We start from the raw sequence: 24,695 nt of genomic DNA, 5'->3' as shown, positions 1-24,695 counted from the left end.
TCCAGGGTGGTTGGCAGTATCCAATAAAGCACTGTGTAAACGCGGAATCAGGGGTAGCCGAGCCCGGAGACGGGACCCCTAGCTCCGGGAGCAGTCTCCGGGTTGTTTTGTGGCCGCTGCCGCCAGGCAGCCCTCACTACTTCAATTCGGAAATTCCGGTGCGAGAGCGGCCCGCGAGAGGGTACAACCCTGCCCGGCCCCGGCACCCTCTCAATCCGGAAATGCCAGAGCCCTCGTTCCGGAGAGGAAAGCGCGAGGTTTCCGGGAAGGCAGCACCGCCCCCTCGGCCCCCCTTGGCTGGCCGCTATAAAAGGACCCACAAGGTCCTCAGCTCCACAGTCCGCGCCCACGCCTCTGCGCCACCTCGTCCGCCCTGCCTCCGCCTGCGATGGTTCCCGGCGCTGCCCATCCCGCGCTGCTTGCGCTCCTGGCCCTGCTCGGGGCTCTGCTCCCAGGTGATCAGGGATGGGGGGGCTGCCGTCGGGCTAGCTCTTGGGATCTGGGCTGCGCCCTGGGAGCGGTAGGAGGACCGGCTCCCCACCGGCTGGGGACACTGGTACTTAGGTAGCTGTTTATGGGAAGTTGGGGCTAGAGCCATCGATTGAAAGTCAACAGCCATGGGTTCAAATCCAGACCCTACATCATGGCTTGCTGTGTGCCTTCGGACTATGGGCTGCCTCTCCCAGAGGAGCTTCACTTTTTCAGTTGTAAAATGGAGAAGTTAATAGTGTTCACATCGCAGCGGTTGTGTCCTGGCCCCAGAAGGTGGTCAGACCGTGTAGAGATGTGGCCCCGTGCCAAGCTTAGGTAGACTGGGACCCCCCCCCCCAACACACACACGCACAGACATTCTGTTCCTCATCCCGTGCCCTTGGGGGAAGTCCAGGACTCTGCTCAGGGGAATTCCAGGGCTGACTTGCCAAGGGAGCAGAGGCTAAGGAATGGGATGCCCCAGCAGCCCTTCATCAACTCCAGCTAGAAGGAGGGAGGGGAGAAGGGGGACAGTTTGGTCTCAAATGGTGGTCAGTGTCGGGAAGCAGGAGAGTGAAAAATTCATGAGCAGACCACACCGTGGTTACCAGCTCAATGAAGCGTTCTAATCCGGACTCTACCACTTTCTAGCTGAGTGACCTCCCTTCAGGTCTCACCATTTCCCTCTGTGAAATGGAAGCGACCCCAGAATCACCCTTGAGAATTCATGGAGCTGCTGTTTCCGCCCACCTCCATCCCAGATGGAGTAGACCCAAAGCTGAAGGCAGAGGTCTTTGGCGGGGTGGGGGGCAGCTTTCAGATGGGTGGGCTCAGACAGACTTTGCTTTTTAGCTTTGGAGGTACCACAGTCTGCGGGAGCTAATCCCAACAAGCCCCCTCCTTCTTACCTGCAGCCACATGCTACCTGCCCTGTGCTAGGAGTTACTTGCATCAGCAGGGGTTGGGGTGACTATATTCACCCACTTTACAGATGGGGAAAATGAGGTCCTGAGAGGGGAAACCAGTTGTCCAAGTGGGTAAGGAACCAGCCTGACTGGAACCCCTTTATCCCTGGAGGACTGACTCCCTCCACCTGACCTCTTGCGGGGGGGGGGAAGAACACTGACTTCATGCCCCTCTTTTGCTAAAATCCTCCATGGCTGCCCATTGTCCTCGCAATGAAGAACACTTCCTTGGCGTGGCTTAACACTGCTTTGCATGATCTTCCTGACCCCGTTTCCCCCAACTCATCCCTGTGACTCTGCTCCAGCCACCCTGCCTCAGGACCTTTGCACTTGTTGCTCCTTTTCCTGGAACTCATTTCCCTTTTCTCTCGATGGCCAGCCCCCGCTCATCATCCAGATCTCTGCTCACACACTACCCTGTCACCAAGGCACTGTCTGTTCTATCATCCCATTTTGTTTTTGCCAAAGCTCTTGTCAGCATCAGTTATTAATTATGTTGTGTGCTCGTGAATTTTTCTGTCTCCCACGCTGAAAGCAGAGTTTTGTCTTGTTCAAGGCTGTGTCCGCAGCACCCAGAACAGGCTGGATGCAGTAATGTTAATGAGCCCGATTTGTCATGTCTGACCCCTCCACATCTTTTGGTTCCAGGGCCTGGAGGTGCCCAAACGTCAGTGCATCCTCAAAAAGCCATCACATCCCGAGGAGCCTCCATAACGGTGAACTGCAGTACCTCCTGTGACCAACACACAATGTTGGGCCTAGAGACTCAGCTGGCTAAGAGGGAAGTAGACCATGGGAACAACTGGAAGGTTTTTGAACTGAGTGACGTGCAAAAAGACAGCTTTCCAATATGCTACTCGAGCTGTCTCGGTAACCAGTCATCAGCTTTGATGAACCTCACCGTATACTGTGAGTGGCTGGGCCCAGGGGCTGGACTAGGCAGCCTGGGTTGGGGAGGTGGACGAGGGAGTCCCCAGCAGGTTGGAACAGCCTTTGTTACTTGGGGGTGGGGGCGGGTAGGGTCTCACTGAAGGGCAAGGGGGCCCATCTTCTGAAAGTCTCATTGTCATCTAGAACCCTTCCTTGAACTTCCTTGGGGGTGACTTCCAAGTATGGACTCAGTCCTCAAAATGTCACATGTCTGGGTCCTTTGACACAGAAAACCCACTACTGGGAATTGGGCCTATAGGTGTCCCCACCCACCAGGGTACTGAGGGAGTGTGGGGCTATTCACTGTGGCTTGATCTGAAAGGGTAAAAGTTTGCAAGGCACTCAAATGTAGAGGGCTGGGGAGAGAAACTGTGGTTCAGTCATCCCGTGGAATAGTATGCAACCGTGTAAAAGAATGAGACAGGTGCTCCAAGATGTATTGTCAAGTTCAAAAGTAAGGTATGCCCAGAATGAGTGGCATGCCACCCACAGTGTTAGGGAGCCATGGGCTCGGGGTTAGGGAGGCTGTGTTTCTGCGTTAAAGGGCCCAGAAAGGAAATACAACAAATGACAATATAGCTGGCTGTGAGGAGAGAAGGTGCAGGGCTCTGGGAGAGCACAGGGAGCAAGTTTTCTCCATGTGCCTTTTTTTTTACTTTGGGCATTTTGAAGTGTGACAGTGAGTTAGCATGACTGTAAGCAATACATAGGTAAATGAAATTCAAATGAAAACAAAACAAAATAAAAAAGGAAGAAAGAAAGAGAACTGGCCAACTGGCCTTGGGATCAGACAGCCTTGGGTTCTAGTCCCAGCATGGGCCTCACTAACTGGGTGACTCTGATGTGGGGAGCGGGGGAGGGGGGAATATGTGGCTTCCTGGTTGCTTTTCACCTGAGACCTCCTCGGAAGGGTCTAATGATGCAGTGAGGCCTGGAGGACATTCCGCCTTCACAGGGCCTGCGTAAAAGAAGCTTTGGGGCAAACATCAGCTTTGTTTCTGATTTGGAGGATGTCTGAGCAGCTGCTGGCCAAGTGAGGGAAGTCCCCAAACATTCCCAGTGGCCTCTGAAAACCCCCAGAAAACCTTTTCACAGGACCTTCTGCATCTCACCCTGAGAGTTGAAAGCCCAGTCCTCCAGGTTTGAGTCCTGGCCCTGATATATTTCTCCCTCTTCGGGTGCCAGACTTTGCCTTAGTTTTCACCTCTGTGAAATGGAACAGACGGCTGCACACAGTAGCAAGGGGTCACCTAGGAGAGACTCGAGCTTGGTCCTGCCCCACTGCCAGTGTAAAGATGAGGGAGCATCTCTGGGTGGCTGAGCTTTCTCTAGAAAGAGTTGTAATTCCTGCAGGAAGTGACCCCTAACTGGGCCTTGAAGGATGCGTAGGAGTTGGTAAAGACAGGCATTCTAGACAGAGGGAATAGCCTGGGCAAAGATTTGGAGTGGGGAAACATGCTGACCTGGGGTTGGGGAGGCAAGAGGGATTGAATATCAACAGATCGGTGTGGCTGGAGCTGAGTTTGGCAGGACTTCGAATGCCAGGCCGAGGAGCTGAGACTTTCTTCTTAGGGTGACAGGGAGCCATGGAGGGTGTGTGAGCAGGCCAGGGATCCAGAGCAGAGGGCTGACCTTACAGGAAGCCAGAGAGCAGCTGCCCATGGACCCAGTCCAGGTCGTGCATGTTGACCGCAGTTTCGCATACGAGAAGGGAGGGGCAGACAAATATTTGAAGAGTGGAGTGACCAGGACTTAGTGAGGGACTAAAGATGGGAAGTCAAGGAGAGGTACAGGCAGAACAGGCCTCCTCCCCCAGTCTGGCCTTCAGGGCAAGGATCTGGGCTCCAAGATGTGAGTTCCATTTGGAGGCTGTGGTTTGAGGGGGCCGCCAGCTCTGCAAGTTGGAGTTTGCAACAGATGGTCAGAGGTAAGAGTTGGATGTCTGAGGGTTTTCTCAACCTTTTTTTTTTTTTTTTTTAACAGCTGTTAGCATACACTGCAATGAAGTTTGGAGTATTTATAGTGTTGTAGAAGTCTAGTTTAAGAACATATCTCTCACCTTAAAAAGTAACCACACACAAAAAAATTCAGATGTGGAAAACACAATATATTGGCTTCAAAATTTTTAAAAAGGCAAAATTAAAATGAATAAACATTTAATCAAAAGTCAAAAAAAAAGTAACCTCATGCCCATGTACAGTCACTCTCAACTTCTGAAGTGAATTAATAATAGTCCTAATAATAATAATAACAATAATAATAGTCCTACCTTCATTAGCCCCAGGTTACAGCTTAGAAAACTGAGGCATTTCTGTAGCCCCGAGGGCTGGGACTGTTCCAGTGTGCAAAGTCACTCCCCCACAGGCCATAACAAAGAACCAGCAAAGCTAGGAATCAACTCCAGGCTCCTGACATTTTAACATCACTGCTTTTTTTTCCCCCCCCCTTAGGTTGGAAAAGGAAAGGTTGCTTTATTCAGGAGGTTGGCAACCTGGGGAGAAGGTGGACTCATGTCCAAAAATCAACTCCCAACATCACTACTGTTTAAGTGACATTTCAGGGCCTCTTGAGAAGGGACTGAAAGTGGGAGGCTTCAAGACCCCTCCCTAGGGAGCCTGGGGTCGGGGAGTGAGTCTCAGCTCACCAGGGCTCTGCGGGCAATTTCCACTGGCGATCCAGGCTTGGAATTCTGTTACCTCATGCAGAATGGAGACCCTAGCAACCGAGCCCGCGTGTAGTGTTTTCAGGGGATATTCAGGGTTTCGTTCTGAGGGTCTGTGGGTTGTTCTTAGATTTTTAACATTTCAGGGGATCACACGGTTCATTCGGGAACCCTTGAAAGCAAGCTCCTGAAAGGCCTCGCATCGGTGTGGGTGTCTCAACCTTATTCTTTCTACAAACATAGAGTGCCTAAGGGACTTCCCTGGCGGTCCAGTGGTTAAGACTCTGCGCTTCCACTGCCAAGGGCGTGGGTTCGATCCCTGGTCGGGGAGCTAAGATCCCACAAGCCGCGGGGCGTGGCCAAAAAAAAAAAAAAATAGAGTGCGTATCGGGTGTCAAGGATACAACAGGGAACAAACCAGACAAAGATCCCTGGCCTCCTGGGTTGACATTCCATGGCAGGAATAGTGGAAAAGCAAATTAACTGAGTAGATGATCTCTTACCTCAGAGGTGAGGGATGCTATGGAGAAAAATGCTAAGGCCAAAAAAAGGACAAGGAAAAACAGGAGTTTTTTTACAACAACGTCTAGAGACTGGACAGCTTAAATGAACTGTATTCATTTGCCGGGACTCCTGGCAACAAACCTCGAAATTCTTTCCCACTTTTCACTCTCAGATGCTGCAGTGAATAAAAATGTATTCTGCCTCCTTCACAACCACTTGGGAACTTCTCACTGGGTTATCCTGAAGCTCTTAACATTCCTCTCTAGTTTAGGTGGTTTGGGGTGTGTTCTCGAAAGAGCGTGGTGAGACTTCCCGAGCAGGTGTAGCCAGGGCCCCGACGTTCCTGTGGGCGGGCGGCCAGCCAGTTCAAACAACACTCCCCTCCCCTCCAGGGTTCCCGGAACGCGTGGAGCTGGCCCCCCTGCCCCGCTGGCAGCCCGTGGGCGAGAACCTCACCCTGCGCTGCATGGTGTCCGGTGGGGCCCCCCGGGACCACCTCACCGTGGTGCTGCTTCGTGGGGAGGAGGAGCTGGGCCGTCAGCCAGCGGGAGACGGGGAGCCTGCCGAGGTCACAGTCACGGTGCTGGTGAGCAGAGATTACCATGGCGCCAATTTCTCTTGCCGCACGGAGCTGGACCTGCGGTCCCAAGGGCTGGCACTGTTCCAGAACAGCTCGGCCCCCAGGAAGCTCCGAACCTTTGGTGAGGCACTGGGGAGCCAGTAGAGAGGATGGGATGACAGGGGTTTCCTGCTTGGGGTGTGAGGTCTCTGGGAAGGAGAGGCCCCTGGCCGTGGGGGCATTGAGAAGGTGGCAACCTTGATTGCAAAGGTTTCTGGGAAGAGCATCTTCTTGGCCACTGGGGTGGAGTGTTCTGGGATGTGGTGCCTGGACTGCAGGATCCACTGAGAAGGCTGTGACCCAGGGCAAGTGGTACACGTGTCCTGGGACAAGGGTGACCCAGGCCACAGTCTCCCGGGAAGAGGGTGTTCCAGGTGGGGGAATGAAAATGCCCCGGGAAAGGGCTTCAGGATGTCTGTCTCCTCTCTGTTTACACCCACTGTCTCTCACCAGTCCTACCAACGACCAACCCGCACCTTGCTACGCACCCGGTACTGGAAGTGGGCACACAGTGCCTGGTGAGCTGCACCCTGTATGGACTGTTCCCAGTCTCGGAGGCGGAGGTCCACCTGGCGCTGGGGGACAGGAGGCTGCAAACCACGATCACGTACAATGAATACTCACTCTTGGCCAAAGCCTTGGTCGAGGGAAAGGTGGAGGAAGAAGGCGTCCAGTACTTGACGTGTGCGGTGAATCTGGGAGGGCAGAGCCGGAGGTCTCTGGAGAACGTGACCATCTACAGTAAGTAGAAACCCAGGTGGGGCTTCTGAAGGGGTGGGGCTAATGCCAGGGGCGGGGCTCACTGTGCACCCCACCTCCAGGCTTCCCGGCTCCCAACCTGACCCTGAGCCAGCCCGAGGTCTCGGAATGGACTACGGTGAACGTGGAATGCGAGGCCCAGGCTGGAGCTGTGGTGACGCTGAACGGGGCCCCAGCCAGGCCTCCGGGCCCGAGGGCCCAGTTGCAGCTGAATGCCAGCGCCGAGGACAACGGACGGAGCTTCTTCTGCTCTGCTGCCCTGGCGGTGGCTGAGCAGGTGGTACACAAGAACCAGACCCGGGAGCTCCGTGTCCTGTGTGAGTGGGGCTGCTAGACAATGATCCCTTACCTCCAAGGCCCAACCCCTAAGACCCCGAGAACTCCTGCCTCCACCCACTCCCACCCCCACCCTAGTGAGCCCCTTCCCCAGATTCCTACCTAAGTCTTCTTACCTAGACCTAGATGGTGAGTGATGTCCTGGTCCCTGACCCCGTCCCTCATCTTGCTGTGTTTCTTCAGATGGCCCCCGACTGAACGAGAGGGATTGCCTGGGAAACTGGACATGGCAGGAAGGCTCCCAGCAGACCCTGAGGTGCCAGGCCTGGGGGAACCCAACCCCCAAGCTGAACTGTAGCCGGAAAGAGGATGGGGCTTTGCTACCCATTGGGGACCTGAGACCCGTCGAGCGGAAGGTTGCAGGCACGTACCAGTGTCGGGCCACCAGCACTCGCGGTGAGGTTACCCGTGAAGTTGTCATCAATGTGATCTGTAAGTGCTGGAGTTCAGGGCTGGGCAGGGCAGGGGCAGTGAGGGCAGCTCAACCCTCACCGCCCCCTGTGTCCTCCCCACAGACCACCAGAATAACATGGCCATCGTCATTCCGGTGGCATTTGTGATGATCTTGGGCGCTGTGGGTGCAGCCATTTACATCTATAACTACCAGAGGAAGATCCAGAAATATGAGCTACAGAAGGCCCGGAAGGCCCAGGAAGAGGCTGCCATGAAACTCTCCACACCAGCCACGCCGCCCTGAGCCTACCCCCTCCGGACAGGACCTCCTCAGCCCCCAAACTGTGACAAGCAGGGCTGCATCGAACAGTGGTGGACATATGCCATTCAGCTATACCCACCTTCCCAGGGTGCCAGAGGACAGGAGAGAGGCCTCAGTCAAGATACAGACAGCATCTGGGGTCATGGCCCCTGCACACTTATAACCCCCAGGCCTCACACCTGATGTGGAGCCACAGGACTGAGACAAAAGAAGGGGCCAAGGCTCAAGGCATCAATGTGAGGGATGTCAAGGTCTGACCTGGCCGGAGGGTGTATGATGGAGACCCTGACCTCCAGCAGGGGGACACCCAACTGGGAAACATTGAAACTCACCCCCTCCTGCGTGTGCTGAGGCCTTACGGTCCTAAGAGAGAAGTGGCCCTGCACAGACACATGCAGCACTGAAACACAAATCCCCACACGTCCTCTGACAGAAGCCAGCACCAGCATTGCTGTCCACAGACTGTTCCCAACTCTTGATGATGACCTATTTATTCATTTGTTCTCTTACTAGCTATTTATTGAGTGCCTTTTATGTGGGCTAGAATGGTAAACAAGAAGAACATTGATTCCCGCCCTCAGGGAGCTGTCAGTCTAATCTCATTCAGGATCGCCAGCTACAGTTGTACTGGTTGTGCACTGCACAAGAGTGCCTGGCAAAAAGATTAAGTGGGGCTAGAATTTCCCACTCCACTGGCCAAGCTGCTTTCTCCCAGAAAGGGATTAGTAACGGTGACAAGGTATAGCTGGTGACATGCCCAGAGGTGACCCACTGAGCCCTTACACCCCAGCACTGGCACTGACCTCTGATAACCCACCTCTCCACCTATACCCATGTCTGCTAGTGCTCACAATGACACTTGGTGGCATGCCTAAACGTGGGTGTTCACTCCTTGATAGCTAAACCATGGAGTCCCAGGAAACTGTGCCCAATCCCTGTGTGTCCCTGCCTTGTCCTACCTGTTTCCATCTCAGTGGGGCCATGCAAGAACAGAACAGTCTGCAGGTCCAAATTCCTGCAGCGACGAGGGTTCTGCAGGCCGTGGGGAGGAGAGGCCTGGGAGAACCCCCTCCCAACTGCGGAAGCCTCTCCCTTGTGCTAATAAAGCTATTTCATCCTTCTGGCCTTGTGTGAGTTGAGGGGAGGTGTCATGTCCAGCTGGAGCCTTTTCTGGCCTGTCCTCCCACTTCCTGCCCCAAGAGAAGGCTGCCAGTTCAAGGTCCAGCCCTCAGGCTCTAATCCAAATCTGGGGTTTATTAGGGCCTTTTGAGACTTTAGTGAAAATTAAAGATCCCTCTCCAGAAAAACACGATGACATTTGGTTTAGAATGGGGTGGAGAATCCCATTCTTAAACTGCGGGAGTGGGGTGTATACCGCAGGGCTCCGGGGCCCCCCGGAGCCTCTGTCTCTCTCTGCCCGGGGTGGGGCTGAAGAGGCGGTGCTGCGGGCCTCCTTATCTCCGGAGCCAGCCTTGGCTCCCTGGCGCGGGGCCCCTCAGTCCGGGCTTTTTGCCATGGGGTCTCTGCTCCTCCTCTTGTTGCTGCTTTTGCTGTCGCCCTCCTACCCGCGAGGCGCGAGCGCGCGGAGGCGCCGGAGTGCGCGGACGCAAGGCCCGGGAGGCCCCTTTCCCGCGCCCCCGGAGACCTCAGCACCCTTCTGGGTGCGCATAAGCCCCGAGCTCAAGGCCGTGCCGCCGGGGGGCTCAGTGTGGCTCAACTGCAGCAGCAGCTGCCCCCTACCGGAGGGTTCCAGCCTCCGCACCGAGCTGCGGCGAGGCGACACGCTCAGTGGGCCCGGTTGGGTATCCTACCAGCTGCTGGATGTGAGGGCCTGGAGCTCCGATGTGCACTGCTTCGTCACCTGCGCGGGAGAAACGCGGGGGGCCACCGCCAGGATTACCGCCTACAGTGAGGGACAGGGGCTCAGGCCTGGCTGGGGTGCGGGGAGGAGGACGGAGCGGGGGTAACGGACAGTCGCGCTAGGGGGAGCCCTCGGACCTTGCCCAGCGGCCCCCTCTTGCTTTAGAACAGCCACGCAGCGTGATCCTGGAGCCTCCGGTCTTAATGGGCAGTGAGTACACTCTGCGCTGCCATGTGACACACGTGTTCCCCGTGGGCTTCCTGGTGGTGATTCTGAGGCGCGGTGGCCGGGTCATCTACTCCGAGAGCCTGGAGCGCTTCACCGGCCGAGATCTGGCCAACGTGACGCTGACTTACGCGTTACGCGCCAGGCCCAGTGACTTCGGGCAGCCCGTTACCTGCTACGCCCGCCTCAATCTCGATGGCCTGGTGGTCCTCAGTAGCTCGGCACCCATGACGCTGCCAGTCCTCGGTGAGGCACCCTTATAACCCTGGGAAGAGTGGGGAAGGGTTATGTGGGCCAAGCCAGAGCATGTCCATGCGGGTTGTCACACCTCCAAGTGCTCTGTTCCTAATTCTCCCCTCTTGTCTCCAGCTTGGAGCCCTGCGTCCAAAGCCTTGGCCTCCACCTCCATCGCAGCCCTTGTGGGGATCCTTCTTGTAGTGGGAGCCCTCTGCCTGAGAAAGTACCTGTCGATGAAGTCTCGGGCATAGAGGCAGTGGTCCATGCTGGCTGAGCTGGAGGAAAAAGGAATCTGGAACATTTGGGGGAACCTTGCCTGGATCAATAAAGCCTTCCTCAGCCAGCTTCTGCCCCTGGGCATAAAGGTACCCCATTAGTGCACCTCCTCTGACTGAAGTGGTCTTCTTTTTGGCCTTGCCTCTATCATTTTCTCCAAATTCCTGTCTCCCTGAGGGCACCTGAGGTTTTTCACTCTGGTCTCCCATGCTGGAGCCCCATTCCCTCCGCATTCCCAGCCGATGTAGTAAAAACCTCTCCCTCGGGCATTATCAATGCGGTGCAGAGGGGCAAGGCATGGGCTCAGGGGGGCTTTAGGCTGTGGGAAGGCTGGTTCATGGTATGGCTTCTCCTGATTGGCTCCAGCGCTGCCACGCAGCAGCTCTGATTGGATGTTAAGTTTCCTACCCCCCTCGCCCTTTAGACCCTGCACTTTCCTGGAGGGCAGGGGTGGGGAGAGAACTAATCCCCATAGTTCACCATTAGTTCTGGGAGTGAGAGCACAGGTGGGCTGGGTCAAATGTACTTTGTGAGGAACGTGGATACGCAGAAAAGATACCCATGTGTTGACTGCGGGGAAGGAGCAACCAGATGGTGAGGTGGGGGGGGGGCAGTGGTGTATGTCACAGATTCGCATCCTGGAAACGTCCTGTTAGTCACCGGGCCTGGTGAGCACATGGAGGGTGTCCAAACCTGGAACCCAGATGCGGAGTCAAAAGTATCACAGTTGGTCTCTTGGTCTCGCGTGGACGCAGAATCGGGGCCTGCAGTGGATGCCTGGCAAGGCCCGCGTGGTCCAGGGCCCCGCCCGCCGAGCAGAAAGCGGATTCAGAGGCGCTCTTTGGCGGCTCCTGCTCACACAAGTCGCGTAGACACGTGCCCGCTGAACGCTGGGTAAATACAGACCCAGAGCCGAGCCGACCCTAATTTAGACGCCCGAGAACGCTGCGCGCAAGCACACACGTTCCCAACTCGCTGTCACTTTCGTCCCCGCCCCTTCTGTCGCGTGCGGGGGCGGAGCCAGAGAAAGACTAGAGGCGTAGCTGTAACCCTCAGCTCCCAGGGGTTAAAAGGGGAAGGATCAGTGAGGGAGGCATCCCCACATCCTCCCCTAGAGCCTTCTCATCCCCAGCCTGCACGTCTCAAATCTCTCCTAGCCCCCAACCCATCTCCGCTCCAAGGTGGGGGCTGGTGGGAGGGGCTAAATGTGGAGGCGGAGCTCGGAGTCCAGCTCATTATCATAGCATCTAAGCAAGGGGTGGGGTGGGGGTTTGAGAAGGGCAACCCTGCATCCCCACCACCTCAGCGTCGCCGCCGGGGACGACGCTGGAGTGCGCAGCCGCCCCCAGAAGTCTCCGGGCAATGGGGCCGGCCTCCATGTAGACCCTGGGGGTCGCTCGCTCCTGCCAGCACGCCTTCATCAAAGCCGGTAGCCTGGTGCACGCTCGCCTTCCCGCCCTCCCCGCGCCGCCTCTGCTGCCGCCCCCTCCTTGGAAACCAAGTTACCAACGTTAAACCAATCCCCAAGCGCAACTCAGCCTCCTCCACACCCCACCCGCCGCGCCGCGCAGTCCTCTAGCCCAGCTCAGCGCTCGCGCTCCCCTCGCCTCCTGCGCTTTCCCCGCGGCGGCGATGCCAGGACCCTCGCCAGGGCTGCACCGGGCGCTGCTCGGCCTCTGGGCTGCCCTGGGCCTGGGGCTCTTCGGTCTCTCAGGTAAGAGCCGGTCCGGCTCAGGGTGGACAGGGCGGGGTCGTAGTTTCTGGACCTGAGAAGCGGCCACAAGCCCCTCCCCGCTCCTCCCTCGCCTCGCTCCCACGCTTCTGCCCCCACCTTGAGCCCAGGGCCTTCTTCTCTATCCCTCTTCCCCCACAACACACACTGGACACCAAGCTTCCGGACTCCTCGCTCACTCAGGTCTCTACCCTACCTTCTTCGAGATCCTGGGTGCTCTTCTGCACCCAGCCTCGAGCTCTGGAGACTCCATTATCTCCCCTGTCCCCTCCCGGGGTACCTCCTAACCCTCTGCTATGCACCATGGTCCACGGACTGGCATCTTCACCACTCGAAATCCACGAAGACCCAAATCTCACCAACTGCCGTGACTCCTAGGCACTGTTCCCGCTCCACCCGGAGCCCTGGCAACAGAGTCCATCGGCTGTTCCCGCGGTTCCTTTCATGAGCCCAGCCCCGCGTCCTCTTTCCGTACTCTTCACCCGGGTTTGGACTCCTCCCTTAACCTCGCTTGACTCAGCCTCATCTCTCTTTTGCCCTCGCTTCAACCAGTCTCCCCTTCTCCTGGCGAGAACCGTGAGAACCAGTCCGCTTCCCTTCCCCCACCCAGGGTCCCCTCTTCCCAGCATTGCTGTGTGCGTTGAAAACCCCATGTTTCCTCTCATCTCTCCCCTCCCCCCCATTCTTCCCCGTCACTCCATCCGCACCTTGGAGAGAAGGGCTCTCCGCTGCAATGTACCAGAGACACCCTCGAGGTCTGGACCGTGGGAGCGCGCTTGTAAACCTGAGACCTGGGCAGGACTTGGGACTCCTGGCTGTGGCCTCTGCTCATTCCCTGGGAATCCTGAGTCTGCATAGGGGCTCTTAGATCCCGGGGAGGTGGCTCCCAGGCTGAGCTCGCGTTTCTCCGGGCAGTGGTCGCGCAAGAGCCTTTCTGGGCGGACCTACAGCCCCGCGTGGCGCTCGTGGAGCGCGGGGGATCGCTGTGGCTGAATTGCAGCACCAACTGCCCACGGCCCGAGCGCGGTGGCCTGGAGACCTCGCTGCGCCGGAATGGGACCCAGAGGGGTTTGCGCTGGCTGGCGCGGCAGTTGGTGGACATCCGAGAGCCGGAGACCCAGCCCGTCTGCTTCTTCCGCTGCGCGCGACGCACACTGCAGGCTCGCGGGCTCATTCGCACTTTTCGTGAGTTCTCAGAGGCCAAGCTACTTTCCCTCCCTTCCAGGCCCCGCCCCCTGGGTAACGGGGTCCTCTCCTACAGGCCCCACCCTCTGGATCAGCACGCCCTCCCCCTCTTGGCCCCTGGGTTCCAAGCCACGTTGTGCTGAGCCCTGGCATTTCCAACAGCCGTGGTTCCCCCGTTGCAGAACGGCCGGATCGTGTAGAACTGGTGCCGCTGCCTGCCTGGCAGCCAGTGGGCGAGAACTTCACCCTGAGCTGTAGGGTCCCCGGCGCTGGGCCTCGTGGGAGTCTCACATTGACCCTGTTGCGGGGCGCCCGGGAGCTGATCCGCCGCAGCTTCTCCGGGGAGCCACCCCGAGCGCGGGGTGCGGTGCTCACAGCCACGGTACTTGCTCGGAGGGAGGACCATAGGGCCAATTTCTCGTGCCGTGCGGAGCTGGACCTTCGGCCGCATGGCCTGGGGCTGTTTGAAAACAGCTCAGCCCCCAGAGAGCTCCGAACCTTCGGTGAGTGGGTGTGAGGAGGGGACCCAGGGGGGTCGGGCCGATGTTTAAGCTTGGAGGCAGAGAAATCTGAATTCTAATTCTTACCCTAACACTCACCAGCGGAAAGTTATTTTCCCCTCTGTGCCTTGAGGATAATACCATAATAGAGTGCCTGTAAAGCGCTTAGAACATATTGAGCGTTCAATACGTAAGTTCAAGCTCTGTTCTTCTACTCCCAGCCCTGCCTCCGGAACCCCCTCGCCTCGCTGCCCCCCGGCTCTTGGAAGTGGGCTCAGAAGGACCCGTAAGCTGCGCCATGGACGGGCTGTTTCCAGCCTCGGAGGCTGAGGTCTACCTGGCGCTGGGGGACCAGAGGCTGAGTCCCGATGTCACCCTCGAGGGGGACGCTCTCATGGCCACTGCCACAGCCACAGCTAGCGCAGAGCAGGAGGGCGCCAGGCAGCTGGTCTGCAACGTGACCCTGGGGGGCGAGAGTCGAGAGACCCAAGAGAACGTGACTGTCTACAGTAAGAGGGAGTGAAGTGGGGCCTCGGCGGCTCGGGGGTGGAGCCAGAGGAAGGCGAAGGCGGGGCAAATAGTGGGTGGGGCCCTGGTATCGGAATGGGCGTGGCCCGAGAGTCCCGAAGGGGCGGGGCAGATGGAAGACTCAATAGTAGCTGGAGAAGCGGAGTCTGAGCTGCCCAAAGGGGAAGGTCGCAGACCCGACGAGGATCCCTAGAGATGTGGCCTGACCACCTCAAAGGGGCGGGGCGAGAAGGGAGAGGAGCCTGAACAGCCCGAGGGGCAGGGCACGGTACCCACGGTTTGGCTGAAGTGGGGAAGGTTCGGGCTGATAAGGGGCAGCCTTGAACCGCAGGAGGGGCATGGTCAGTGGTCTCCCGGCCAATGCCCCGTCCCCAGGCTTCCCGGAACCCCTCCTGACCCTGAGCGAGCCCAACGCCCCCGAGGGGAAGATGGTGACAGTAACCTGCGCAGCCGGGGCCCGAGCCCTAGTCACACTAGACGGAATTCCAGCCGCGGTCCCGGGACAGCCCGCCCAGCTGCAGCTGAACGCCACCGAGAACGACGACAGGCGTGGCTTCTTCTGCGACGCCACCCTCGAAGTTGACGGGGAGACCCTGAGAAAGAACGAGAGCGCCGAGCTGCGCGTCCTATGTGAGTTGGGCTTTAACCTCTCGCCTACCTCCGCCTGCCTGGTCTCTGGCCGTGTCATGGAAGTGGAGGATTTCCCCACGGTCCACGTCTAGCCTCTTGTATCCCATGCCCCTGCCTGCAGACGCCCCCCGGCTGGACGATTCGGACTGTCCCAGGAGCTGGACGTGGCCGGAGGGGCCTGAGCAGACGCTGCGCTGCGAGGCCCGTGGAAACCCAGAGCCCTCGGTGCACTGTGCGCGGCCCGACGGCGGGGCGGTGCTGGCCCTGGGCCTGCTGGGTCCGGTCACTCGCGCGCTCGCTGGAACTTACCACTGCACCGCAACCAACGTCCAGGGCCAGGCGGTCAAGGACGTGACTCTGACGGTGGAGTGTGAGTGGAGGTGCATAGGGCGCACCTCTGTCTGGTTCTCAGTGTCTAGGGGTGGCCTGACTACAGAGGAAGGTGGAAACAGGGTCTGAGGCGTGCCTTTGAGCAGGATTTTGAGAAAGGCAAGAGGCTGGTGAGCCGGATTAGGGGAAGATCTTAGAGAAGGATGGAGGGGAGGGGGTGGACGTGTCCACAGGAGCCTGGGGCCTGGCGTTTGAGCTGAGTCTTGGAAATGTGGGTGCTCCAAACCGGCTAACAATTTTTAAGCTAAAGACTGGGGAGGGTCCTGTGGGCACTTTGTAGGAATCAGGAAAAAAGCACACTTCAGGGCTCGGGAAGTCCCAAAACAGTGCACGACTTGACTGGAGAGAAACTCCTTTGCTTTGGTGTCCCTGTGCAGAGCGTAGCCTACCCGCCTGGGATGGGAAAAAGGGTCTAGGGACATTAGACCTGTCCCTAAACCCCAAAACTCAACAACACCCTCCTCTCTAGACGCACCAGCGCTGGACAGTGTGGGCTGCCCTGAACGCATTACCTGGCTGGAAGGAACAGAGGCCTCCCTGAGCTGTGTGGCCCATGGGGTCCCACCACCCAACGTGAACTGTGTGCGCTCTGGGGAAGCCAGGGTCGTCGAGGGCACACTGCGTGTGGTCCGGGAGCACGCGGGCACCTACCGCTGCGAAGCCACTAATGCTCGAGGGTCTGCAGCCAAAAATGTAGCCGTCACGGTGGAATGTGAGTGGGGGCAACACAGGGCAGGACGGGGTACGTCGGAATCACCCTGTCCTGACTTCCAGTCCCTCTGCCCCCCAGATGGCCCCAGTTTTGAGGAGGTGAGCTGCCCTAGCAATTGGACGTGGGTGGAAGGATCTGGGCAACTGTTTTCCTGTGAGGTGGATGGGAAGCCAGAGCCGAGCGTGGAGTGCATTGGCTCCGGAGGCACCAGCGAGGGGGCGCTGCTGCCGCTGGCACCCCCAGACCCTGGTCCCAGAGCCCCTCAAATCCCTAGAGAACTGGCACCCGGAACCTACATCTGCAACGCCACCAATCAGCACGGTTCCGTGGTCAAGATGGTCACCGTGAGCGCGGAGTGTGAGCGAGGCCCAGGCGGGCGGGGAGTAGGGGGTGTTCCAGGTCCCGGCTTCTCCCTGAACAACGAGCCCCCCCGCCCCCACCCCATGGCTGTTTTGCAGCGCCACCGCAAATGGATGAATCTACCTGCCCGAGTCACCAGACGTGGCTGGAAGGCGCCGACGCTGCTGCGCTGGCCTGCTCCGCCCGGGGTCGCCCCTCCCCACAAGTGCTTTGCTCCCGGGAGGGCGCGCCCCGGCCGCAGCGGCTGCGCGTGTCCCGACAGGATGCAGGCATCTACCGCTGCCTGGCCACCAACGCGCACGGCACTGACGCCCGGATCGTCACCGTGGGCGTGGAGTGTGAGTTGCGGGCAGCACCAGATAGAGGGCATCCGGTCTCGGGCACAGTGACTAAAAGAGGTGGGATTCCCCGGGGGAGTTCAAGGGCACCTCCCCAGTCCCATTTCTGGGGACAAGGAATCCTGGCCTTAACATGAAATGTTAAGGGTAATGAAAACTCTAGGGAACAAGAGCCCGAGCCCGCCCCCGCCCCCTCAAGTTCTGGGTCTGAAGGGCCCTGGCGTGGGTCCCCACCTCCTTCCATTCAGTGAAGCAGGGCTCAGGATTTTAGCCCCGACAGCAGTCCAGTTGTAGGGGGATGGGGCTCTGAAGTGAGGCAGGATCTTTGCCTGCTCATCTCAAGAGGGACAGTCTCAGAAGGGGGCTCTCGGTCAGCGGCTGGCCCCTTCAACCTCCTGTCCCCTGTAGACCGCCCCGTCGTGGCCGAGCTGGCTGCCTCGCCTCCAGGAGGCGTGCGGCCAGGAGGGAACTTCACGCTGACCTGCCGAGCGGAGGCTTGGCCCCCAGCCCAGATCAGCTGGCGTGCGCCCCCAGGGGCGCTGAACATCGGCCTGTCAAGCAACAACAGCACGCTGAGCGTGGCGGGCGCTATGGGCAGCCACGGCGGCGAGTATGAGTGCGCAGCCACCAACGCGCATGGGCGCCACACCCGGCGCATCACCGTGCGCGTGGCTGGTAAGTAGCAGCTGGTGGGGGGGGGGGGCCTGGGCGAGGGATCTACAGGGGGCTGTGACCCGCGCCTTGGGACTCTTGACCCCGTCCCTGCCTCCCTCTCAGTCCCCACAGATGAGACAGAAGTGAGCCGGGGTGGAAATTAGGGGCGCCCTGGCGGGTGGGGCTTTGATGGCGCAGTGGGGGTGGCAAGTGGAAGGAGAGGGAGCTGACGAGCCCAAGGGAAGGGAACCTTCGGGGCTGTGACTGCTGTGAGGAGGGACTTAACTTTGGGTGGGTTCTGCGTGGTGAAGGCTTGATCCAATTCACCTTCCAGCGTGCGGCTGTGGAGAAGGGGGTCTGGAGAGGGACAGAGGCAGAGGATAGTGGTGGGAACCCAGCAGGATCCTGCTGCCGCTTCGCGTATCTCTGGGGCTGGGGTCTTTCTGGGGTGGAGGAATGACTGGGTTCCCCCCCGCCCCACCATCCTTTTGAGGGTGAGGAGAGTTGCTTGACTTCCTGGGTATCTCTGGGGCTAGGGGCTTAAATCCTCCCTGTGATGGGGTGGCCCATAAAATGGGTCTAGGGCCTCACCCGAGCTGGAGGTGGCCTTACTGGGGTCTCTCTTTTCCTCCAAGGCTGGGTTCCCTGGGGCTCCCTGCCAGGCACGTGAGAACTGACCTCATGCCTGTGGGGAGGGGCAGAAGTGGCCCGGGCTTGGTGTGTTGGATGGGTGGGGGGAGCTCGACCACCTTCTTCGAGCGTCCGCACCCCGCAGGTCCGTGGCTATGGGTCGCTGTGAGCGGCGCGGCTGGGGGCGCGGCGCTGCTGGCCGCGGGAGCCGGCCTGGCCTTCTACGTGCAGTCCACCGCCTGCAAGAAGGGCGAATATAATGTGCAGGAGGCTGAGAGCTCGGGTGAGGCCGTGTGTCTCAACGGCGCGGGTGCCGGCGCCGGCGGGGGCGGGGGCGCCGAAGGTGCAACTGAAGCTGCGGGCACCGCAGAGGCGCCGGCGGGGGGCGAGGTCTTTGCCATCCAGCTGACGTCAGCGTGAGCCTGCTCCCCTCTCCCCGCGGGCCGGGGGACGCCCCCCAGACTCACACGGGGGCTTATTTATTGTTCTATTTATTTATTTATTTATTTATTTATTTAATTCAATTCCAGGGGCGTCACCCCCCATTTTCTACCCCCCTTCCCCAATAAAGTTTTTATAAAGGACTTCGGCTCCATCTGTTTCAGTCCGCGATGCAGAAGCAACGCAGGGTTCGAATCCCAACCCTGTGGGTGTTTATTCAAAAAACCATTTTTGCTTTTGAGGGCCTACTACGTGTCAGGCACAGTCCAAGCCGCCATTTCGCGATGTGACCGGGAGTTTGCGCTCTCCGTGCCCTGTTTCGTGTTCTCCCTGGACCCTTGGGCGGGGGTGGGGACCTGGCTCCTTCCTCCCTCTCTATGCTTATCTCTTCCGCCCAGCGCTGCCCTCTAATCCGGCTAATGTTGGGGGTGGGAGTTGGGTGCTTCCCCCAGGCCTGCTTCCAGGAGGAGCTGAGGCTGCCTTCCCTGGATGGGTGGAGGCCTTTCCCAGGGGTCTGGGCATCGCCCCAGCCCTGAGGCCTTGCAGGGATGGGTAAAGGAAGCTGCAGCTCCGAGTGTCAGCCGCTGCGATGTCCCTCCTATTACAGGGTGCACCCCTGCCCCACCCTCAAGGCCTCCTCCCTCCTGTGTCCATCCGCGGTGCCTCAGTTTACCCAGAAGCTGCCTTTCGACTTGGCCCATCACGATTCGGAAGAGACACATAGGGTATCAGCCACATCCCCGCCCCCTGCTCACCACCAGTCAACCCCCTCACCCCCCACAGCAGAAGGAGAGAACAGCTGGGCCTCCTCCACCCCCCGTTTCCTCCTCCCTCAAAAGCAGGAACACAGAGCTGCCAGAAGGAAGCGGGCCTGGACTGCTCCAGCTCCACCGGCTGCCCCCCACAAACATTTCGGGAGCAAAAGTGAGAGCAGGAAACTGGGGCACTAGAGGCTAAGCCAGTGCCGGGTGCCAGGTACAAAAGGCCATGAGGCCCAAACGTGGTGCAGCCCCTGCTGTCCGGCCCCCATCACCTCTCTCCTTGCCCACCCGCATCCTTGAGGTTCCGTGAATCCCAAACTCCTGCCTGCCACAGGGTCTTTGCTCTTGCCATTACCTCTGCCCCAGGTGTCCTCATTTCAAATAGTTCCTTTGTTTCTTCTGGCCGCACTGCCAGCATGTGGGATCTTAGTTCCCTGACCAGGGATCGAACCCGTGCCCCCCGCAGTGGAAGCGCAGATTCCTAACCCCTGGACCGCCAGGGAATTCCCAGCTAGTTCCTTACTGTCAGGTCTCTACACAAAGGTCACACCTGCTCAGAGAGGCTTTCCCTGAGAACACGGTAGCAGCCCAACTCCTCACCTCCTTACATACTTTATTTTCTCTGTAGCATGATCACTACTTGACATTCTATTAGATACTTACTGAATACCTGTTTACTGTCACTCTCGAATATTGGCTTTGCTAGGGATCTCTGTTCCATTCATAACTGAGTGCCTCATTGGGACCTGGCACACAGTAGTTGGTCAATAAATGTTGACTACGTCGATAAAAACAGCCAGGGGTTTGTAGACACACAGTCTGAGACCCTCGTGTGCTGTGTCTCTCCCCGAAGAGCTTCTCCATGCTGGGCACTGGTGGTGGTGGTGGGGGGCATATCACGGTCAAGAACAGAGAGGTGGTGACCTTGGACCTCTGAAGTCATGGTCCAGTAGGGGAGATGAATGTGAATGAAATAACCCTGGACCAGTAGCGAGGTGAAACTTCTGGTAGGTTCTAAGAGAGAGATGAGCAAAGAGCTGAACTAGAGCCTGACGTGGGGTGGGAGGGGGGGTGTCCATTTTAGGCTGGGGGGGGGTCAAGGAAGGGGTCTCTGAAGATGTGGTGTTGGGGCAGAGCCCACCCCCACTCCAGTGATGCGAAAGGCAGCAGCTACGGGAGACCTGGGGGAGGGTGTTTTGAGCCAAGCAAGGGGGGTACTGAATGAGTCAGGGATCCGAGGGCTGAGGAATCTGGACCCAAGCCTTCCCCACAGGCTCACTCAGGAGAGTCAAAGGGGGTCTCAGAGGGGCTCGCCTTCCCAGGGCCAGTGGACCTGCAGGCCTCACTCACCCCTCACAGCAGGGACCACTCCTGCCCACTCTGCACCTCACCCATCCTTGATACCCCCCTCCTCCCTCCCTCCCTCCCAGTGAGTAGTGGTGGCCTGTGTGTCCTGGCAACAGGGGTAGAGCTCAGCGTCTCCCATGTGGCTTTTGGCTTCAGGTTGGGGACACACTTTGGTGGGGTTAGAGAGATCTTGAAAGGGAGGAGGGGACACAGTAGGGACTGGTGTGTGAAAGGATGCAGGACGGAGACATTCTCTAGGCAAGGGTGGAGCTGCCAGATACAGGGCCCACTTGTGTGTGTATCACTGTGGGCCAACTTGTGCCACCGATGTTTCTTTCATGTGTGTCTGTATCGTGCATGTGTGTGTGTCCTGTGTGTACATCAACACGTGTGTCTATTGGTGGATGTGCGTCTGTCAATGTCTTGCTGTCTTGTGTGTGGTCTGTCTCGTGATTGTCAGCACATATGTGTCTGCTGATGCGTCTCTGGCCGTGCCGCAAGGCATGTGGGATCTTAGTTCCCTGACCAGGGATTGAACCTGTGCCCCCTACAGTGGAAGCGGGGAGTCTTAACCACTGGACCCCCGGGGATGTCCCACTGTGTGTATCTTTCTGAACGTGTTGTCTGTCTCTGCATGTGGTGGCTGTCGCCCTGTATGGGGTGCTGTAATGAATGGGGCTAATTCCCAGGTGGTGCCTGTCTACACGACTGTGTGTGTCCCTCAGAACCCCACCGAGAAAACCCCTTCCCCACATTCCTGGGCCAGGGGAGAGGCGGGGGAGAGCGCGCAAGGTGGGATCCCAAAGTCACAGTGCCCTTTATCTGAGGAGTTTTGCTCTTTATTGTCACTGCTATTAACAATATGAGTTTCACAGCCACGAGCATTTCCTGAGGGGGTGAGGTTCTCAGCCAAGCCTGGCTGAAGCAGGGGCCAAGGAGGGGGCCAGTGACCCCGTGAGCCAGGAGCTCTGGGGCCTGAGGCCTGGGTCTTCCACCTGGTGTCTCTGAATGGGGAGGGGGCAGAGAGGAGGCAGGCTGCACCCCTCAAGACCCAAGTTCTTTCCCCTAGGAGGCCTTCAGCCCATTCTTCCCCTGGAGAAACTGAGGCAGGACAGGCTCGGCTGGGTGAGGAAAGGCTTACCCTTCCTGAGTTGGGACTGGGTGGGGACCCAGCAACACCCCACATCTGCCACACAGCCTCTTGGGCTGGACACTTTTCCTGGGCACCAGCCAGCAGCTGGAGCACCGGGTACCATATTTCTTGTACCTGGGATGGGAGTGCAAGAAACCAACATTCAGCAGGGGCCCAGAAATCACCACGGGTGAGCCCCGTTCCCCAAGAGGTGGGTGTTTCCTCTTCCGCAAACCCCACACCGGCTAAGCATGGACTGATGCGAAGACCCCACCCCAAATCCCTCCTCCATTCTGAGGACCTGATACCACAGGCGTTGCAGAGGGGGGTCCCATCTTCGGCATCTCTCCAGAGTGGGGTCCTCTGGGTCCTACAGGAAGCACAGCGTCGGGGCCCTGAAAGGGAAGAGGCCAAAGGGCAAGGGTCAGAGGCCAAGAGTCCGAGCTCAGGAGGCCTGTGTGGGATGGGCATTTTGGGGGGGTGGGGTCTCTGTGAAGGCCCCACCCAGCTCCGGGCCAGCCCCGGTGTTGCCAGATCTAAGACAGAGGGAAAGCCAAGAAGGGAGACAGATGGCAAAGCTCAGCAGAGGAAGAAGCCGGGGGTGTGGGTGACTCAGCCTGAGTGGAGGGGGATGCTGAGACTCCTGGATGGGTCTAAATAGGGAAGCGGGATGCGGAGAAAGACAAGGAAGAAATGAAACTGTACCCCCCCCCCAAGTATTTATAGCTCTCAAGTCTCCAGGACTCACCCAGAGCCTCGCTGCCTCTTGCGTTGGTCTCTGGGACTCTGGCAGGGCCTGGTGGGGGACCCTGAGAGCGGGTGCTGCAGGCCAGGCTGGGGAGTAGACAAGGTGTTAGCACCGAGGGTCTGTCTGTATGCTGTCCCAGATAGCCCCCAATGGAAGATTTACGATCAGGCAACCCCTAAGGAGGCATCTGATGTCTGAAAGTCCTGGCCTTGCACCTCATTAATATCACAGACATAACCATTTGAAAAGACAGTAAGCCTGGGGCCAGCCTGCCAGGTTTGTTTTTGTTTTGTTTTGCTATTTTTTTTTTTGGCTGCAACCAGCGGCTTGTGGGAATTTAGTTCCCCGACTGTGGATGGAACCCCGGCCCACGGCAGTGAAAGTCCACGTCTTAACCACTGGACTGCCAGGGAATTCCCCAGCCTGCCAGGTTGAAAGCTCAGCTCTCCCACCTCTTTGCCGTGTGACCAAGGACAAGAGATCTCATCCTCTGCGCCTTAGTTTCTGCATCTGTAAAGTGGGCCTCACGGGGTTCAGCGAGCCCATACACACCAAGTGCTACCTGTTACCTCTATGACTGTTGTCATGTCTGACAAACGGTAGCTATTATCATTGCTGGAAAAACTAACAGAAGCAGCAGCCCCGGGTATGGTCAGGCCTCTTAAGAGGAGACCCAGGCTCAGACCTGGCTGTGACTGGCTCATAACAGCAGGGACAGGGACTGACACCAGCCTGAGGTCTCGCTCAGAGATGGGGCCATTTGTAAGGCAGGGCTGAGGTGGGAGTCCATGACGGCATTCCTGGGAGCACCTGCCCCCGGGCCTCTGCACTGTTACCACTGTTACTTGCATAAAGGATGCCCTTGCTCAGGCCAGCCCCTACCTGTAGGTGGGTATGATCTGTAGGCTGGAATCTGGCTTTATCTGAAACTTCAGGGTCACCCCCTCGAACTGGGGGTCCACTTTCTCGGCGCCCCGCTGGGGGTTCGACTGCTTCCGGGGTCTCCTCTGTGGCTGGGCTGAAGAGGCCGGGGGAGCCACTCGGGGCCCCAGGCTGCGGCTCTGCTGGCTGACTGGGGTCAGCATGTTCTTGGTATCCTTGGCCAGAGGTAGGGCTCCCAGAGTCTCCAGGGCCTTCGGCTCCCAGCAGGGCCCTAGGGCCTGAGTGTCCCAGGTGGCGGGCTGGGCCAGCCCCTCTGCTGTCTCTTGGAGGAAGTGAAGGGCGGTGACCGAGTCCTGGTGTGCAGGCCAGAAGGACCTGGGGACAAGGGGCAGTGAGGTCACCCCACTCCCTGGGCGGTACCTACATGAGTCTCAGGCACAGGGGGCAAGAAGAACTGTATAGCCTCTGACCCCCATATGACTCCAAGTATCCCTGGGGACCGGGACCTCTTCCTTGTAAGTACCAGGAACTAACATTTTGACCCCTGAGTAACCCCAGGAACCAGAGGTCATGATCCCTTGACCACTGGGCCAGGTTGGGGGAAGGGCCGCTCCTTAACGCACCTGCCACTGGGTCTGAGGCATCCTGGGGTCTTTGGTGCCTGCTGGGTGGCGAGTTCCGGGGGCGGTTCGGGGTCCAGACAGGGCGGCGCCAGCAGCTCTCGAAGCATCGACAAGTCCGGGGCTGGCTCGGCCTCCATTGTGCCCCAGCCCTTACCCACTTCCCAAATCTCGCCCGGCCCCGCCCACGCCGGGCCCACCCGATGAGCCCCACCTGCTTGGGGCGGGGGCGCTTCTGGCCCTGGGTGCAAGGAGCTCCACCTGAGGGGGGCGGGGCCAGTGGGATCGGGCGCCTCTGACCTGCGATATTGGGCACGGGCTTCGAAGCCTCCACCCTCAGGCCAGCCTCCGTCCTCTCTCCCTTCCGACCCTGCTTAGGTGGCCTGATCACCCCTTTCGGCCAAGAGCAGCCTGGACCCCTCCAAATCCTTCCGCGGCTGAGGGGCGGGGCCTTGCCACGCTGATCCTCAGGCTCGCGGGCCCTCACTATGAGGCCTCTTTCTCAGTTTCCCGCTGGCCCATCACCACCGTGGGAGGGGAAAGCT

At 58.6% G+C, this 24,695-nt stretch overlaps 4 protein-coding genes across 5 annotated transcripts; 3 read left to right on the top strand and 1 right to left on the bottom strand.

Annotated features, from left to right (window-relative positions):
* Positions 1-349: 349 nt before the first annotated feature.
* On the top strand, positions 350-9,109 carry ICAM1 (intercellular adhesion molecule 1). The gene is made up of 7 exons (XM_030879629.3): positions 350-455; positions 2,085-2,345; positions 5,925-6,233; positions 6,605-6,892; positions 6,973-7,227; positions 7,430-7,678; positions 7,762-9,109. The coding sequence occupies exons 1-7, from the start codon at positions 389-391 to the stop codon at positions 7,941-7,943; spliced, it is 1,611 nt and encodes a 536-aa protein (XP_030735489.2). The 5' UTR covers positions 350-388; the 3' UTR covers positions 7,944-9,109.
* Positions 9,110-9,385: 276 nt separating this feature from the next.
* On the top strand, positions 9,386-10,673 carry ICAM4 (intercellular adhesion molecule 4 (Landsteiner-Wiener blood group)). The gene is made up of 3 exons (XM_030879630.2): positions 9,386-9,869; positions 9,988-10,293; positions 10,417-10,673. The coding sequence occupies exons 1-3, from the start codon at positions 9,476-9,478 to the stop codon at positions 10,533-10,535; spliced, it is 819 nt and encodes a 272-aa protein (XP_030735490.1). The 5' UTR covers positions 9,386-9,475; the 3' UTR covers positions 10,536-10,673.
* Positions 10,674-11,917: 1,244 nt separating this feature from the next.
* ICAM5 (intercellular adhesion molecule 5) lies at positions 11,918-18,803 on the top strand. Of its 2 annotated transcripts, none has more exons than XM_060297147.1 (11): positions 11,918-12,274; positions 13,208-13,477; positions 13,660-13,980; positions 14,199-14,486; positions 14,995-15,135; positions 15,257-15,505; positions 15,995-16,237; positions 16,316-16,594; positions 16,696-16,935; positions 17,344-17,610; positions 18,365-18,803. In XM_060297147.1, the coding sequence occupies exons 1-11, from the start codon at positions 12,193-12,195 to the stop codon at positions 18,637-18,639; spliced, it is 2,655 nt and encodes an 884-aa protein (XP_060153130.1). In that variant the 5' UTR covers positions 11,918-12,192; the 3' UTR covers positions 18,640-18,803. The 2 variants fall into 2 exon arrangements, with proteins under 2 accessions (XP_060153130.1, XP_030735491.1); XM_030879631.2 differs by having other exon boundaries at positions 11,919-12,274; positions 14,881-15,135.
* Positions 18,804-21,675: 2,872 nt separating this feature from the next.
* On the bottom strand, positions 21,676-24,667 carry ZGLP1 (zinc finger GATA like protein 1). The gene is made up of 5 exons (XM_060297140.1): positions 24,154-24,667; positions 23,531-23,905; positions 22,649-22,734; positions 22,202-22,295; positions 21,676-22,035 (listed from the first exon to the last, which is right to left on the bottom strand). The coding sequence occupies exons 1-5, from the start codon at positions 24,288-24,290 to the stop codon at positions 21,906-21,908; spliced, it is 822 nt and encodes a 273-aa protein (XP_060153123.1). The 5' UTR covers positions 24,291-24,667; the 3' UTR covers positions 21,676-21,905.
* Positions 24,668-24,695: the final 28 nt, after the last annotated feature.

The sequence above is a fragment of the Globicephala melas genome, chromosome 3 (assembly GCF_963455315.2).
Source record: "Globicephala melas chromosome 3, mGloMel1.2, whole genome shotgun sequence".
In the NCBI taxonomy this organism is placed as follows: Eukaryota; Metazoa; Chordata; class Mammalia; order Artiodactyla; family Delphinidae; genus Globicephala; species Globicephala melas.
The sequence above is the reverse complement of the archived record's forward strand: the minus strand, read 5'-3'. Positions and strand labels throughout refer to the sequence as shown.